The 17,986-nt window shown below is 40.5% G+C and overlaps 1 protein-coding gene and 1 long non-coding RNA gene across 3 annotated transcripts in view; one reads left to right on the top strand and one right to left on the bottom strand.

The window, feature by feature from the left end:
* Window positions 1-17,986, top strand: part of EDRF1 (erythroid differentiation regulatory factor 1) — a 47,048-nt gene that overhangs the window by 23,963 nt on the left and 5,099 nt on the right. For both annotated transcript variants that reach the window (XM_030805633.1, XM_030805640.1), the window contains 6 exons: window positions 2,315-2,538; window positions 5,848-6,006; window positions 6,174-6,323; window positions 8,410-8,563; window positions 11,783-11,898; window positions 12,692-12,843. In XM_030805633.1, coding sequence (XP_030661493.1) covers window positions 2,315-2,538; window positions 5,848-6,006; window positions 6,174-6,323; window positions 8,410-8,563; window positions 11,783-11,898; window positions 12,692-12,843 — 955 coding nt within the window. The remainder of the gene's footprint in view (window positions 1-2,314; window positions 2,539-5,847; window positions 6,007-6,173; window positions 6,324-8,409; window positions 8,564-11,782; window positions 11,899-12,691; window positions 12,844-17,986) is intronic.
* On the bottom strand, window positions 1,334-11,286 carry LOC115833029. Its single transcript, XR_004028457.1, has 5 exons — window positions 10,963-11,286; window positions 9,431-9,469; window positions 8,373-8,526; window positions 2,152-2,306; window positions 1,334-1,458 (listed from the first exon to the last, which is right to left on the bottom strand). It is a non-coding gene; the product is annotated as an uncharacterized LOC115833029 (long non-coding RNA).

Genomic DNA, 17,986 nt, shown 5'->3' with positions numbered 1-17,986 from the left:
ATATCATAAAGAAGTGATGTCTTAGAGAACCTCTTATTATTCTTAAGAAATAGAATTAGGAACACATGATTTTCCCTTGGAGTTAATTATTTCAATGTTCTTCATTCCGACTTTTGTACTCAGTCCATCTGATCAATTCAGAAGCAAATGGGACATCCAGCCATGTGCCAGGCTCTGTGTTGGATATGTAACTGGCTAAAATATGGTCCTCTCTTCATGCTGGGAAGCTAGATAGGAACACAAAGCCTCAAAATGCTGTGGATGAGTACCGGTGAAGTATAATGGGAGACTGGGGAAAGAAGACATTTATGGAGGTTATAAGTTAGAAGGCTTTTGGGAAAGTGTCATTGAGCAGGGTGGTGCAGATGTGAGGAAAGGAGGGCGCTCCAGACCGAGGAGGCGGTGTGAGGAAGAAGCCAGGGATCTCAGAGGGTGCAAGTGTATGTTTAGAGGGAGCAAGAGGCCTGTGTGAGGAAGATGTGGGATAGTGGGTAAGTACGATGTGGGATGGTGTAGTAAGATGTGGGATGGTGTAGTAAGATGTGGGATGGTGAATCATTTGGGCCCATGTTGAATTTGAGTTCACTATGGAACGTGTATGTGAAAGGTATAATTTAGTAGTTGATTTGAAGTGTGCTAAGAGCTGTAGGGCTAGTGAGAAAGACTGATGACCATTCACATAAAGGTAATAGTTGAAGCCGTGAGAATAGATGAGAATGTAAAGGCTGGACACAGGGTGAGAACAGAAAGGGGCTGAGGTAGAACTGAGGTTAGCAGGTAAGCTGAACATCTGTGGGCCTTTGGTTTTGGTTTTGTTTTTTGTTGTTGTTGTTTTGTTTTTTTAGAGACAGGGTCTTACTGTGTTGCCCAGGCTAGAATGCAATGGCATAATCATGGCTTGCTGCAGCCTCGAACTCCTGGGCTCAAGCAATCCTCCCACCTCAGCCTCCAAAGCAGGTTTTTAAAATTTTTTTAGAGATAAGTCGTGCTATGTTGCCCAGGCTGGTCTCAGACTCCTGGCCTCAGGCAGTCCTCACACTTTGGCTTCCCAAAGTTCTAGGATTACAGGCATGAGCCATTGCACCCAGCCTGTGTGCCTGTTGATCTGTGAATAATGCTTGGCACTTAGGGATACAAATGTTGCCCCAAAAGAGTTCATTGCTAGTGGGAGAACCTGTGCATTTAAGGTGCATCTAGAGGGGGCAGTCAGTGAGGAAGCCTGGGAAGTGGTAGTCAGGAAGCTAGGGAAATTGGATACAACACAGGTTGTAATCTCTTCAAACTCCATGGGGAACATGCTTTTGGATCTTCACAAAATGGCATTTTGCTCAGATGTTTTTCTTTGCTTATTTTAATGTCATTTGGTTAATAGTGAAGAGGGTTATACTTAAGTGTTGTACAGTAGTCCCCACTTATCCCTGGAGGGTGCGTTCCCAGATCCCCAGTGGATGCCTGAAACTGAAGAGTTTTTCTGTGCTTTTTCCTATACATACATACCTGTGATGAAGTTTAATTTACAAATTAGGCACAGTAAGAGATTAACAGCATTTACAACAGTATGGCAGCATCATTGTTCTTGTGCTTTGGGGCATTATTAAGTCAAAATAAGGGTTACTTGTACAAAAGCACAGCGATATTGTAACAGTCATCTCATAACCCAGACAGCTACTAAGTGACTAATGGGCAGGCCGTGCGTACAGCGTGAATGTGCCGGACAAAGGGATGGTTCCCATCCTGGGTAAGGCGGAGCAGGATGGTGAGAGACTTCATCAAGCTATATTAGTCAGCTGGGGCTGCTGTAATGAAATATCATAGACGAGGTGACATAAACGAGAAATTTATTGTCTCATAGATCTGGAGACTGGAAGTTCAAGATCAAGGTGGCAGCAGGGTTGGATTCCTCTCATGCTTCTCCCTTGGCTTGCAGATAATCGCCTTGTCGCTGTGTCCACACAGGGCCTTCTCTCTGTGCATACCCCTGGAGTCCCTCCCTCTTTTTAAAAGGACACAAGTCATACTGGATTAGGACCCCGCTCATACAATCTCATTTAATCTTAATTACGTCTTTAAAGGACCTGTCCTAAATACAGTCACATTCTAAGGAACTAGGGGTTAGGGCTTCAACATATGAACTCTGAGGGACACATTTACCTTCATGTAACAGGCATGGTGAGAGCAATGGGCCGTGGTTGACTGCAGGTGACTGGCTCGCCACCACACTCCTGTCACTGCCATTCTCCTCTTATCAAGAGACAGTGCTAGAGTTTACACTGATGTCTGCTTACACAGTTGTTTTCTTTCTTTCTCTGTAAAGTGAGCAAATCTGTGTCTGCTGCCGAGCAACAGTTGTGGAAAAAAAGCTTTTCTTGTTTTGAAAAGGGAATTCACAACTTTGAGTCAATTGAGGATGCCACAAATGCCGCCCTTTTATTATGTAACACGGGAAGACTCATGCGAATTTGTGCACAGGCGCACTGTGGTGCAGGTGATGAATTTAAACGTGAATTTTCACCAGAAGAAGGCTTATATTATAATAAGGTAACACATTCGCTTACATGTTGGGCCTCACCCATTCATACCTGTCATTTATTTACATTTTGCCATTGTTTCACTAAAATACTACAAAACTAAAAATAATTAAACTCTGCTAATGGCACAAGACTAGACAGATCATGAAAACCCTTGGAACCTGGCCTAAGACTAGTAAGAATTGAGTATTGAAGATGTCATGTAGAATTGGAAGGGAAAAGATGATTCTGCAAATTGTTTGTACAACGAGCATGAATGTCAAATAGATTAAAGATTGACATGGAGAAAGTGAAACTGTAAAAGTATTAGAAGAAAATATAGGTAGAGGCTTATATGATAGGTTATGGAAGGACTTTCCCAGCATGGCACAGTAAGCAGAAATCCTGGGTTAAAGTTGAATAAACTCAAATGTGTAAAAATAATGTTCTAAAAATGCACAAATGTGTAAAAAATAGAGATCTAAAAATGCGCAACAGAAAGTGAAATTGAAAGCAAATCATAATCTAGGGAAAATACTTACAACAGATGAGGGGTTAGTACACTCTTGCTATATAAATATAAGAATCATTGAAAATAAACCACCCAAAGAGAAAAAAAGAGCAAATAACCTTGAACAGAAAATGTACACATTTTTTTAAAAAGTAAATGGCTAGTATGCATAAAAGAAAATTTTCAAAATTTATTTTTATTTTATTTTTTTATTTTTTTTAATTTTTATTTTTATTATTATACTTTAGGTTTTAGGGTACATGTGCACAATGTGCAGGTTTGTTACATATGTATCCATGTGCCATTTTGATTTCCTGCACCCATTAACTCGTCATTTAGCATTAGGTATATCTCCTAATGCTGTCCCTCCCCCCTCCCCCAACCCCACAACAGTCCCTGGAGTGTGATGTTCCCCTTCCTGTGTCCATGAGTTCTCATTGTTCAATTCCCACCTATGAGTGAGAACACGCGGTGTTTGGTTTTTTGTCCTTGCGATAGTTTACTGAGAATGATGTTTTCCAGTTTCATCCATGTCCCTGCAAAGGACATGAACTCATCATTTTTTATGGCTGCATAGTATTCCATGGGGTATATGTGCCACATTTTCTTAATCCAGTCTATTGTTGTTGGACATTTGGGTTGGTTCCAACTCTTTGCTATTGTGAATAGTGCCGCAATAAACATACGTGTGCATGTGTCTTTATAGCAGCATGATTTATAGTCCTTTGGGTATATACCCAGTAATGGGATGGCTGGGTCAGATGGTATTTCTAGTTCTAGATCCCTGAGGAATCGCCACACTGACTTCCACAATGGTTGAACTAGTTTACAGTCCCACCAACAGTGTAAAAGTGTTCCTATTTCTCCACATCCTCTCCAGCACCTGTCGTTTCCTGATTTTTTAATGATGGCCGTTCTAACTGGTGTGAGATGGTATCTCACTGTGGTTTTGATTTGCATTTCTCTGATGGCCAGTGATGATGAGCATTTCTTCATGTGTTTTTTGGCTGCATAAATGTCTTCTTTTGAGAAGTGTCTGTTCATGTCCTTCACCCACTTTTTGATGGGGTTGTTTGTTTTTTTCTTGTAAATTTGTTTGAGTTCATTGTAGATTCTGGATATTAGCCGTTTGTCAGATGAGTAGGTTGCAAAAATTTTCTCCCATTCTGTAGGTTGCCTGTTGACTCTGATGGTAGTTTCTTTTGCTGTGCAGAAGCTCTTTAGTTTAATTAGATCCCATTTGTCAATTTTGGCTTTTGTTGCCATTGCTTTTGGTGTTTTAGACATGAAGTCCTTGCCTACGCCTATGTCCTGAATGGTATTGCCTAGGTTTTCTTGTAGGATTTTAATGGTTTTAGGTCTAACATTTAAGTCTCTAATCCATCTTGAATTAATTTTTGTATAAGGTGTAAGGAAGGGATCCAGTTTCAGCTTTCTACATATGGCTAGCCAGTTTTCCCAGCACCATTTATTAAATAGGGAATCCTTTCCCCATTTCTTGTTTTTGTCAGGTTTGTCAAAGATCAGATAGTTGTAGATATGCGGCATCATTTCTGAGGGCTCTGTTCTGTTCCATTGATCTATGTCTCTGTTGTGGCACCAGTACCATGCTGTTTTGGTTACTGTAGCCTTGTAGTATAGTTTGAAGTCAGGTAGCATGATGCCTCCAGCTTTGTTCTTTTGGCTAGGATTGACTTGGCGATGCGGGCTCTTTTTTGGTTCCATATGAACTTTAAAGTAGTTTTTTCCAATTCTGTGAAGAAAGTCATTGGTAGCTTGATGGGGATGGCATTGAATCTATAAATTACCTTGGGCAGTATGGCCATTTTCACGATATTGATTCTTCCAACCCATGAGCATGGAATGTTCTTCCATTTGTTTGTATTTATTTATTTATCTTTTTTGAGGCAGAGTCTCACTCCATTGCCCAGGCTGGAGTGCAGTGGCACAATCTCGGCTCACTGCAACCTCTGCCTCGTGGATTCAAGTGATCCTCATGCTTTAGCCTCCTGAGTAGCTGAGACTACAGGCGTGTGCCAACACGCCTATCTCATTTTGGCAATATAATATTTTTAGTGGAGGTGAGGTTTCACCATGTTGGCCAGGCTGGTCTCAAACTCCTGGCCTCAAAATTGAGTTTTATTTATTAGATTGCCAAATTTTATGACAAATGATCACACCCACTGTTGGAGAGGGTACAAGGATATGAGCACTCATATAATGGAGTAATTGAAGCCATTTAAATGACGTTAGTGAAGAACGTTGGTGGCATAATAAATTTTTAAATGAGTGACCTTTTTTGATTTTCTTTTTTAAATTTATATATACACAGAAAAGAGTGAATAAATAAATACCAGAAGTGTAGAAATTATTGCTGAGTGGTTAAGTGTGGTTTTGTTTTTGGTTTCAATATAATGGCCATGTATTTGAGGATTGGGGTAACAAGGTAGGAGGAGATACTTCTTTTTACAGTAAAATTTGGCAAGTTTTTAATCTAATTTACTAGTTGTATAAACTGTAATTTTCATTTAGAAAGAAAAAACAAAGGAAACAAGTGCCTCCTCATCCTCAGCCTAGTCAGCAGCATGGACTGGCTTCTTGTAGCCTTGAGATGGGAACACAGAGTGGCCTTCAGTCTACTCAGAATAACTTTCTTCACTGAAATATTTTCATTGACTTAGTTTTTTCGTTTCTTCATAATATTGTCCCTTTATAAATTATCCCAAAATTAAATAACATCTGGGTAGTTGTGAAGTGTGTTTTATTTTAATGCAGTATTGGTATATGTTTAAGCTGAGTCAGAAATGTACACTGTTTTCTCCTTTGCAGGCTATTGATTACTATTTGAAAGCACTAAGGTCATTGGGAACACGAGACATACACGCAGCTGTTTGGGATTCAGTGAACTGGGAATTGTCCACCACTTACTTTACTATGGCAACTCTACAGCAAGATTATGCTCCGTTATCTAGAAAAGCTCAGGAGCAGGTGATAATATTTGCTGGATTATAAAATAAGTTCTCAATCTCATTCCCTTGTTTAACAAATATTTAGCATGTGTTGTCTTTTCCTTAATAAGCAGTATTTAAACGTTTTAAAAACTCCTACAGTCAGATTACGAGCTTATTTTTCTCCCCCCTCAAAAAAATAAACAGATTGAAAAAGAAGTCAGTGAGGCCATGATGAAGTCCCTGAAATACTGCGATGTGGATTCAGTGTCTGCTCGACAGCCCCTTTGTCAGTATCGAGCTGCAACCATCCATCACAGGCTGGCCTCCATGTACCACAGCTGTCTGAGGAATCAGGTATTGTCAGTCCAAGTTAAGTACAGTGCCACATCAGTTTAAAAGTGTTCTGGGTGCTTTTGTTTTTGTTTTTGTTTTTTTAACGTGGTCATATATATTTTAAATGCAATCTATGTTAATTAGCTACTTTAGAAAAACTTGTAGTATAGCTGTTTTTCCCTCTCACCTATGCCATATATTTTTTTCTACTCTACTTGATTGGGTCTTAGTTTGTGAACTTACCTGTTTGCCTGGGTGTATTACTTAGGTTTTTTTAAATGTAGGTAGGCTTTATTAGTAATGGTTCAGTGCCAGTTTTACAGTACTAGTCTCCCATCTTTTATTGTAAAATAGAGCATATATATGAAAATACAGGCTGGGCACAGTGGCTCACGCCTATAATCCCAGCACTTTGGGAGGCTGAGGCAGGCGGATCACCTGAGATCGGGAGTTCGAGACCAGCCTGACCAACGTGGAGAAACCCCGTCGCTACTAAAAATACAAAATTAGCCAGGGGTGGTGGCGCATGCCTGTAATCCCAGCTACTCAGGAGGCTGAGACAGGAGAATCGCTTGAACCCAAGAGGCAGAGGTTGCGGTAAGCCAAGATCGCACCATTGCACTCCAGCTTGGGCAACAAGAGCGAAACTCCGTCTCAAAAAAGAAAAAATACATGTGGAACATACGTACAGTTTACAGAATAAAAGGAAACCCCTGTGTCCCTTGTCTGGAGGTTGAGGAATGGAAGAATCCTCCAGAGGGCCCACGTGTGCCCCTCCCTGGTGTGTCTTCCTTGACGTCCACTCAGGTGAACTGCTGTCCTAAATTTTCTGCTGTGTCTGTGCCTTTTTTGTGCTGTGCCATTTAAACAATATGTCTACATTGTGCTCCATGTTGAGCATGGGAAAACGAATCCGCTGTTGGTGTTCTGTGGCTTACTGCCTGTCACTCAACATCATGTTTTTGAGATACATCTGTGTTGGCACATATAGCTGTTCATTTTCTCAGCTCAGTAGTCCTTAAATGACTATATCGTAGTTTGTTTATCTAGTCTGTGATTATTGAATTTTTGGGTTATTCCAGTTTGATGCTATTAGAAATAATCTAGTACCAACAGTATTGTACATGAATCCTGGTGCCCAAATGCCTGTATTTCTGAGAATAATCTGAGGCTGAGGATAAAGACGCTTCCTTCCGAGAGATTGCTTGGCTTCTGCTGCGATTCTTGGGCCTGTACTTTCTCGGTGATGTTTTTTGTTTGTTTTGTTGATTCTTCCCCCCTGTAAGGTAAGACTACTTACCTTACAGTCCCTTTGGCATGAGTTTACTTCTGGGTTGCCCTTATCCTGAAAAGTATCATCTTTTGAGATACAGCTTAAACTGGAGAAGTGTTTTTTTTTTTTTTTTGGAGACAGGGTCTTGCTCTGTTGCCCAGACTGGAGTGCAGTGGCACCATCCGAGCCCACTGCAACCTCCTCCCAGGCCTCCCCATTCTTTTGCATATAGATACCTAGTTGTTCCAGCACCATTTGCTGAAAAGACTACTCCTCTGCTGAATTGTCTTGGCACCCTCAAGCTTGCTTTTGCCCTCAGGATATTAGGCCATCTGGGCAAACCTGAATTTTGGTTGAGGACTTCCTAAGGCGAAGTGGAAAGAAATCTTTTCCAGTTCATGCCCGTAATCCCAGCACTTTGGGAGGCCGAGGCGGGCGGATCATTTGAGGTCAGGAATTTGAGACCAGCCTGGCCAACATGGCAAAACCCCATCTCTACGAAAAAATACAAAAATTAGCCAAGCAGTAGTGGTGGGTGCCTGCAATCCGAGCAATTCGGGAGGCTGAGGCAGGAGAATTGCTTGAGTTCAGGAGGTGGAGGTTGCAGTGAGCCAAGATTGCACCACTGCATCTCCAGCCTGGGCGACAGAGCGAGACCCTGTCTCAAAAAAAAAAAAAAAAAAAAAGGAAATAGATTAAAGACCTAAATATAAAAGCTAAAACTAGTAAGACCTAGTAAGACCCACGGTGGGGGAAAAAATAACTAAGAAGCACTTAGTGAAGCCTGAAGTAGTTACCGTGAAGGATGTGTTGCTTGTTTTGGTTTGGTTCTAGGTTGGTGATGAACACCTTAGGAAACAACACCGAGTGCTGGCAGATCTTCATTACAGCAAGGCCGCAAAGCTGTTTCAGCTGCTGAAAGATGCTCCCTGCGAACTGCTTAGAGTACAGCTAGAGAGAGTAGCATTTGCTGAATTTCAGATGACCAGTAAGTCTTACTTTTCATTTCTCAGATATGTATGCATTGGCTTAGTGCTGGATTGTCTTAGAGTAAGGCAAGCCTGTGAATCTAAATAATACTGTTTTCTTTTTAATTTGCCCCATAGTTAATGACTTTGGGTAGGGAGGAGGAGAAATCTCTACACTTTTTGAAGTGCTTTTTAAAACTTAGAGAAATGTATTAGATTATGTTCAGTGACTAGAAATATTGAGATATGGCCCATGACCCCTAATTTGGAAAAAAAATTGACAAATAAATTTAGACAGTTAAAGATTTCAATCAGCCAGGCACGGTGGCTCATGCCTGTAATATCAGCAATTTTTGAGGCTGAGGCGGGCAGATCACCTGAGGTCAGGAGTTCAAGACCAACCTGGCCAACATAGTGAAACCCTGTCTCTACTAAAAATACAAAAATTGGCCGTTTGTGGTGGTGCAGGCCTGTAGTCCCAGCTACTGAGGAGGTTGAGGTGGGAGAATCACTTGAACCCAGGAGGCGGAGGTTGCAGTGAGCCAAGATCGTGCCACTGCACTTCAGCCTGGGCGACAGAGCTAGACTGTGTCTCAAAAAAAAAAAAAAACAAAGATTTAAATCGGCATGAAAAATTTGGGAATGAAGAGGCAACAGTAAAGGAGTCGTGGGCCTTATTGAACCCTTTAAACATAGAACTGACCCTTGGATTGTGGTTCCAGAACAGACACTTCTATAGAGCCTGACCGAGGTAAAGATAAGTCGGGAGATAGAGAAGGGTGAAAGTGAGAATGCTTTCTTATGTTATTGTCCATGGCATGGAGTAAGCAGATACTTCAACCACTTAATAATTTTTTCTAAGTTCTCCCCCTCTCCCTCTTGCTCACCTGTTCTCTCCTGCAGAGGAGTCTTTTAAGAAATATCTCCTGTGTGGTAAAGAAAGAAGAAACAATTATTTGAAGTGCAGCAGTTCATTTAGATTTGCAGTCTGCTGTAAAATAAAGTTAATACTTTAAATCTGTATGACTTAGTTTACATAGGTATACAGTAGCCCCGGAAGGATGCATAAGAAACTGGTAACATTGTTCCCTTTGGGGAGGAAACCTGGAAAGCCAGGAGGAGGGGTTTCGCCGCATACCCATTTGGACCTTGTAAATTTGGGGAATGTATTAGTATTACCTATCTAAAACAGTTTCTAAAAATGGTTTATACTGAAATTAATTTTTTGCTGGCATATAATGCATGGCTAGATGTGTGGGACAGTCAGCAGAATTAACAGTAGCTCTTTATGTGGGGAAGCTTTGGGGAGAGTGATCTTCAATTTTCACTTGCACCTTTGAATATTCTGTCAAGTTTGAATTCCTTAGAATGATCAAGCATCTTTTTTGTTGTTGTTGGGGTTTTGTTTTGTTTTGTTTTTTGAGACAGAGTCTTCCTCTGTCGCCCAGGCTGGGGTGCAGTGGCATGGTCATGGCTCACTGCAACCTTGACCATCTGGGCTCTAGTGATCCTCAGCCTCCTGAGTAGCTGAGACCACAGGCGCTGATTTTTGAAAAATTTTTTGTAGAGACAGGGTCTCATTATGTTATAAGCCCAGGCTGGTCTCAAACTCCTGAGCTCAAGTGATACTCCTGCCTGAGCCTCCCAAAGTGCTGGAAGATCCTGGAACAAATTTGCTAAGATGATAAGTGTGTTTAATTCCCTCCTTTAAATGTTTTACTACTATGAGTACTTTAGAAAATAATGTAAATATTTTAGAGAGTTTTGTTAGCCAGGTTTGTGGGTTTTGTAAGCCATGTTAATAAATGCTCTAGGTTGTGACACCTTTTATTCTATCTTATTTTATCCAGTTTTTTTTTTTTCCTGGTACATATGATTCAGATCTCCCTTCCTAATGTCTATATTGTCTGGTCCTTGTCCCAACAACACTTTCATACATAAGCAATAGCTTGTCTTCCAGATGCTAAATCTATGCTGAAATCACATTTATCCATTGATTTTAAAGATAATAGATTGTTTAAAAAGTGTGGAATTATGCTTTAAAGGAAGAAGGCAACAGTTATTCTCTCCCCACCTGCAGAGTTGGGGAGTCCCCAAGACCACTTTCACTTCTCACACTAACTGCAAGTTTGTCCGCAGTCTCCAAGACCACCCTCAGGTTTGAGAATTTGCTAAAGGACTCACAGAACTCACTGAAAGGTGTTCTGCTTACAGCTACAATTTCTCACATTGAAAGGATGTACATTAAAATTAGCCAAGGGAAGAGGCTCGGGAGGCAGAGTCCTAAAGAGTTCTAAGTGCGGAGCTCCCAGTTCCTCTGCCACTGGAGTTACAGATAGTGCTAACTCACCCCGGCAGTGATGCATGACAGTTCTCACCAAGTGTATAAATCAATACATGTACAACTGGGGAAGCTCACCCAAGCCTTGGTGTCCAGAGTTTCCACTGGAACTTGGTCACATAGACATGGTTGACTGCCATGTGGCTGATCTTTGTCTCCAGTGCCTCCAGAGGTCCAGCTGTTACCCGGGGGCCCAAAGTCCCCACAGGAAATCCCATTGTTAGGCTATCCATTGTGACCCAAGGCCCCCCAGGTAAACAAAGGCATTCTTACCAGGCAGAACATTTCAAGGACTTAGTGATTACCTTCTGGGAGCCAAGGACAAAGACTAAACCTCTGTTTGTACAAGATTAATCCTCTACTGCACACCACCGCCCACAATGGAGTTCTAGGAGAACAGGAGCAAAGGTGTATTGTAGTACCTGATAGCTGTAGAAAAATTCTATTTAGAAGGCTCTAGAATAAAACAAAACCTTGTTCATCTGGTCTGACTTCCTGCCTTTGAACAGAGATGTAATAAACTATTTTACAGATAGGACAACTGATACTAAGTGCTTATGTGACTTGACCACACAACCGGTAAATTGTGAGGTGGGCCTCGAGCCCGAGACTCTTTTGCGCTGGTCCCTTTTCCTAAGGCTCCTGTTCTAAAAAAGTAGCCTGTCTTGACAAAACCAAATGGTGAGGCAGGGAAACAATGATTATTTATTGCTTTGTCCAGACTTAGTATTTTTGTTAAGGTAATATTATTAGACAGAAGTTGGATTTAGAAGATTTAAGATTCTCATTAGCTTCCTTTATAGCATTTTGAAAGTCTGAATTTTCATTAATACATTAACATTAGATGGGTTTCTAGATTTATATTAAAGAAATGAACATTTTGTATTTAACACTTTAGGTCAGAATAGCAATGTTGGAAAGTTGAAAACACTATCTGGGGCTCTTGATATAATGGTGAGAACCGAGCACGCATTCCAGCTTATCCAGAAGGAGCTTGTAGAAGAATTTGGCCAGGTAAATGGAGAAAATGACTGTCTTTGGTTTTTGTGTGTCTTAAGCTACATGGTGAATGTATGTAGTGGGCATATTATATGTGTGTGTGTATGTGTATGTTTTGTGTGTGTGTATATATACACACATGTACCTATGCACTAAAACATTTTAACAGTAATTTGTTATATTTGCCTGGTAGAATTATTCATCTCCTTTCTTCAATTTGCAAGTATTTTAAAATATTTTTTAAGAATATATCTCAACAAGACCATAGTCAGCAAATTATAAAGTCTCTTAAGTTTTTTTGTTGCTGTTGGTGGGAATTTGTTTTGTTTTATGTCTTAAAAGAAAAGGCCTGTGCCCTCTTTTCTAATTTCCACTAGACTGCCTGGGAGCAGCTGAATGGTGAATGGGCCTAAGCAGGCTCCTCAGGAAGGAATTTCTCGTTTTCTGGGCATTCCGGCATTCATATTACCTTCTGCTGTTGCTAAAAGCTTCCTGAAGCCCCCATGGTGCACCCACCTATTGCTCTCCTAGCCCTGCTCGGTCAAATCCTGTGTGGTACTGTACATTTCCGCGTTGTGTCTAATGTTGGAAAGTCAGGATTAATTTCTTCTACAAAAGTGCCTATTTGGGCCGAGACATTTTAATTATGTGTTTTAGTCTATCAAAATGATCATAGGTGTGCTTTTTGTTTGTTTTGTTTAGGGTTAAAAATCTATTGGATGAATGAAACTGCACTTCCATCACTTGATATGGTATGAAACTACAGTTGTTGGGTAGCTCAAGTAAAGTAACTTTTTGTTGTCTTTAGCCTAAGAGTAGTGACGCCGCTGCAGCTGCTGATGCTTCTCCTAGTCTCAATCGAGAAGAAGTGATGAAACTCCTCAGTATATTTGAGTCTCGGTTGTCATTTCTTCTCCTTCAGTCCATTAAACTGCTATCTTCAACTAAAAGGAAAACAAGGTAAATTAAGTGGTTATTTGTAGGAATTTCTTTCCCAGCACCCTACCTATAAAAATTTTCTCTACTAACATTATAAAGAAAAACTAGGGGCCAGGTGCGTTGGCTAAAACCTGTAATCCCAGCACTGGGAGGCCGAGGCAGGCAGATCACTTGAGTTCAGGAGTTCGAGACCAGCCTGGCCAACATGGTGAAACCCCATCTCTACCAAAAATACAAAAACTAACCGGTATGGTGGCAGGCGCCTGTTAATCCTAGCTACAGGGAAGGCTGAGGCACGAGAATCGCTTGAACCTAGGAGGTGGAGGTTGCAGCGAGCTGAGATCACACCACTGCACTGCAGCCTAGGTAACAGAGTGAGACTCCGTCTCAAAAAAAAAAAAAAAAAAAAAGAAAGAAAAAATAGGTTGTGTTCTGTCTTGTCTTCTATGTGGATAGTTCAGAATTTTAAGTGGCATTCCTTCTTGACTTGTTAAACTAGGTAAGAACCCTCTCCACGAAGCCTTCTATGTGTTGAAATTACAGAAAGAAAGAAATCTTGCTGCCTAAGGTCAAATACTCTGTTGTTAATGTTTTCCTTGAGGGAGATGAATAACCCTGGAATGAAGATCTGTGTTTCTAGTGATGCTTCTGAATGTTGTCATTAATGGAGAATCTGGACTGGAGTTTGATGCCCAGGGCCAAGTGTGCTGCAGAGTAGAGGACGGAACACAGAAGCAGGAGAGAAGAGCGCACACCTCCGCAGAAATGTTCTAATGGCCCCGGGTCATCTTGTTACGCTTAACATTCTTTTGCCAGAGTTTGTTATTTTGGCATTATTGATTTAATTTGAAATTTCAGTAGTAAATACTAGATCAGGAAAGTAATATAAGTGATATGCCTTCCTTGTTTTTAAATATAAGTGCAATCTGGCCATATTACAAAATTTGGAAAACAGAAAAGGAAATGAAAACCATTTATCCTAATATATCCATTGTTACCAGTTATCTTATGTATATTTTACCAATTTATAATCTTAGGGTACAGGTCATTTTTGTCTGTTTATTTTTTTATGTTATATACAGTAAAATGGACTCTTTGTGGTGTATACTTCTTCAAAGCTTGACAAATGCATATAGATGTGTGCCTGCCACCACAGTTATGACAGAAAACAGTTCAGTCACTCCAGGAATTCCCTCCTGCTGTCCCCTTTGCAGTCAACCTGCCCCTGCCCCCAATTCCTCAGGATCTCAGGGAGAAAGTTTTCAGTCTTTTACCATTAAGCCTCATATCAGCTGTGGGGCTTTGTAGAGGCCTTTATCAAGTTGAGGATGTTTTCTTCTATTCTGAATTTGCTAAGAGTGCTTTTATCATGAATGGATAGTGAATTTGTGTCCAATGCTTTTATTACATTTATTGAGATGACCACATGGTTTCCCTTGTTTAGCCTTGTTTAGTGGACTACATTGATTCCTCAAATGTTAAACCAACTTTGCATTCCTGGGATAAATCCCAGTGTGTTGTGATGAAGTATTCTTTTTATGTATTACTGGATTCAGTTTGCTGATATTTTGTTGATAATTTTTATGTCTGTGCATAGGGGATAGTGGTCTACAGCTCACTTTTCTTATAATGGGTTTGTCTGGTTTGGGTATCAGAACAGTGCTGGCCTCATAAAGTCTGTGGGTTCATGTTCCCTCCTCTGTTTTCTGAAAGAGATTGTATAGAATTAGTACTGTGTCTTCATTAAACATGTAGTAGAATTTACCAGTAAAACCTTCTTAACGTGGAGTTTACTTTGTTGGAAGTTTTTCAGCAGTGAGTTCAGTTTCTTCTCATGGATACAGTGTCTTTTTCTTGAAGAAACGAAGGTCCATCATCTAAATTGTCAAGTGTGTAGGTTCACAGTGTCCCTTATTATCCTTTTCATGTCTCAGGGGGTTTGTGATGATAGCCCTTCTTTTAGTCCTGTTATTGGTAATCCTTCTGTTTTTCTTGGTCATTCTAGCTAGAAGTTTTCGATTTTTTTTTTTCCAGTCTTTTGAAAGAACCAACTTTTGGCTTGATCGAACTGTTTTTTCCCCTCATTATTTCTCTCTTTTAAATGTCATCAATTTCTGCCGTTCATTTCCTTCCTTCTACTTGTTTTGGACTTAATTTGCTCATTTTCTAGTTTCTTAAGGTGGAAGCCTAGATTACTAATTTGAGACATTTTTCCTTTTTAATATAAGATTTGCTGCCAAAAATTTTTTTCTAAAGTACTGCTTTTGCTACATCTCATATATTTTTGTATATTTTCGTTTTCATTTGTTTCAAAATAATATTTGATGTCCTGAGACTTCTCCTTTGACCCATTTGTTATTTGAAGTGTGCTGTTTAGTTTCTAAATATTGGGACTTGTTAGCTATCTTTCGATATTGCTTGCTAGTTGAATTCTGTTATGTACTGAGACCATAACTGTGTGTGTTCTCTTCTTTCACGTTTGCGTGGATTTGTTTTATGGCCTAGAATATGGTTTATCTTGGCACATGTTCCATGTGTACTTGAAAAATCTGCATGTCCTGCTGTTTGGGGTAAAGCATTGTGTAAATGTCAGTTAGGTTAAGCGTGTTCATAGTATTGTTCAGGTCTTCTATATTCTCACTGAATTTCTGTCTACTGCTATCAATTTACCGAGCGAGGAGTGTTGAAGTCTCCAGCTACGCTTGTGGATTTATCTGTTTCTCCTCTCAGCACTGTCAGTTTTGTTTCATGTGTTTTTGAAGCTCCGTTAGGTACACACACGTAGGATTGTGGTATCTGGGAGAACTGACCTCCTTATTACTACAGATGTCCCTCTTTGATAATATAGCCACTCAACGTTCTTTGGGTTAATGTCTTTTTCTGTGTATGTCTTTTATATTAAAATTGGGTTTCCTATAGGTGGCAATAGTTGGGTCTTGCTTTTTATTTTTTATTTACTTATTTTTATGTTTAGTTTTTTTGAGACAAGGTCTCACTCTGTCACTCAGGCTGGAGTGCAGTGGCATGATCATAGTTCACTGCAGCCTCAACCTCCTGGGCTCAAGCAATCTCCCACCTCAGCCTCTCAGAATAGCTGGGACCATGGGTGTGCCCCACCACACCCAGCTAATTTTTAAATTTTTTGTAGAGATGGGGTCTTGCCATGTTGCCCAGGCTGGTCTCAAACTCCTGGGTCAAGCAGTCCACCTTCCCCAGACTCCCAAAGTGCTGGGATTACAAGTATGAGCCACTGCACCTGGCCCAAGGGTCTTGCTTTTTAAATCCAGTCTTACAATTGGTATCTCTAGACCATTCACATTTAATATGATTCTTTCTCTGCCTTCTGTTAATTATTTTCTGTGATTCCATTTTATTTCACTATTGATTTATGATGTGCCACTTTGTAATTATTTTGGCAGTTGGCCTAGGATTTTGCAGTACACATCGTTAATCTTTCATGAGAGGCCACCTTCAAGTAATATGATACTGCGTTACACGTACTGTAAAGACTTTCTAACAGTAGACTCCCAATTCCTTCCTCCCGTCTTTTGTACTGTTATTATATGTTTTACTTGTACGTATGTTATAAACACATAACACACAGCTACTAGTTTTTACCTTACACAGTTATCTTTAAGAGCAATGAAAGGGAACAGGAAATTTTATTTACCTTCATTTATTCCATTTCAGTACTCTTAACCTTTTTGTATAGGTTTCTGTCTAGCATCATACTCCTTCTGCCTGAAAAACTTTTAGCATTTAGCATTCGTAGGTGTGCTAGCAATGAATTCTATCTTTTCAATTGAGAGAGTTTTTATTCCTTTTTCAGTCTTGGAAGATCTTTGAGCAGAGTATAGAATTCTGGGTTAACAGTCCTTTTCATTCAGTACTTTAAAGATGTCACTCCATTGTCTCTGGCCTGCGTGTTTTCTGACCAGAAGCCAGCTGTGTTTCCTGCTTTTGTTCATCTGTTAGAAATGCATCTTCCTTGCCTGTAGGCGTCCCACCCCCCAGCAGTTTGACTGTGATAGGCTTGGGTGTGTCGGGATGGCTTTTACCCCTGGCTTCAGCATTTTTCTTTCTTCTGTTCCATTCTCTTTCCTCCTCTGTAGCCCGTTATACCTATGTTAGACTGTTTGATGTTGTTCCACAGCTCTTGGATATTCTGTTCTGGTTTTTTTGACACCTTTTTTTCCTTTCTGTGATTTTGTTTGGATAATTTCTGTTGAACTGTCTTCAAGTTCATGGATTCCTCACTTGGTTTTGTGTCATCTACAGTTGAACTTTTTGAAGGCATTCTTTGTCTCTGTTACAATGTTCCTCATTTCTAGCAATTGCCCTGGGTTCATTCTTCCAGTTCCAGCTCTCTGCCGAAATCACCAATCCGACCTTGTGTGGCATCCACCTTGTCCATTAGTGTCTTGAACATACTAATTATAGTCCTTTTAAATTCCCTATGAGATAGTTCCAACATCTGTGTCATAATTAGCTGGTTCTGTTGATTCTTTGTCTCTTGGAAGTATGTTGTTTTTTCCTTGCCTTCCATGTATCTCTTGTTTGTTGAAAATTGGACACCTTATGTATGATGGTAGAGACCAAGGGAAATAATTTTTTTTTTGCCTGGAATTTTTTGTACTTTCCCCCTGCTACGGCTTTAGTGTGGGAAGTGGAATCCATTTTTCTAGCCTGGAGTTGACCTGTGGTTGAGATTTTTTTATTGCGATGGTTACCTTCCATGTACCACAGGCTTCAAGTTTTCCTAGCAGTCCTCATGTGTAGGGTGGAGCAGATCTGCAGAAGATGATTCTTAGTGTCTTCTCTACCTTCAACTCTAGGTCTTTCTTTTGTTTTGCACCTTAGAGAGGGTCTGTCTTTACACTCTCACAGTTCTTCCAGCCGTATTCCACTGTCACTGGTCCTTCAGTGCCTTTTCGCCTGTTTGGGAGGGAGCAGGGAGTCAGCAAGGACTCCATAGTTGTTTAAGCCTCAGTCTAGGCAGACATTTGTGTCCCTGAGTCTCAGGAGTGTGGCCTTCCCACTGCTCCTGCACCCCCACCTAACCCTTTAGAGTGTTTTTTCTGTTCCCTTCCCCTCTCTTCACTGACTTTAACCAATGCCCTAAGGTTGACAGGGTTCATTGTCTTCCCCCACTCCCATTGAGGCT

This window comes from Nomascus leucogenys, chromosome 3 (assembly GCF_006542625.1).
Source record: "Nomascus leucogenys isolate Asia chromosome 3, Asia_NLE_v1, whole genome shotgun sequence".
NCBI classification, from domain to species: domain Eukaryota; kingdom Metazoa; phylum Chordata; class Mammalia; order Primates; family Hylobatidae; genus Nomascus; species Nomascus leucogenys.
Note: the sequence above shows the minus strand (reverse complement) of the source record. Positions and strands in the feature narration are given on the sequence as shown.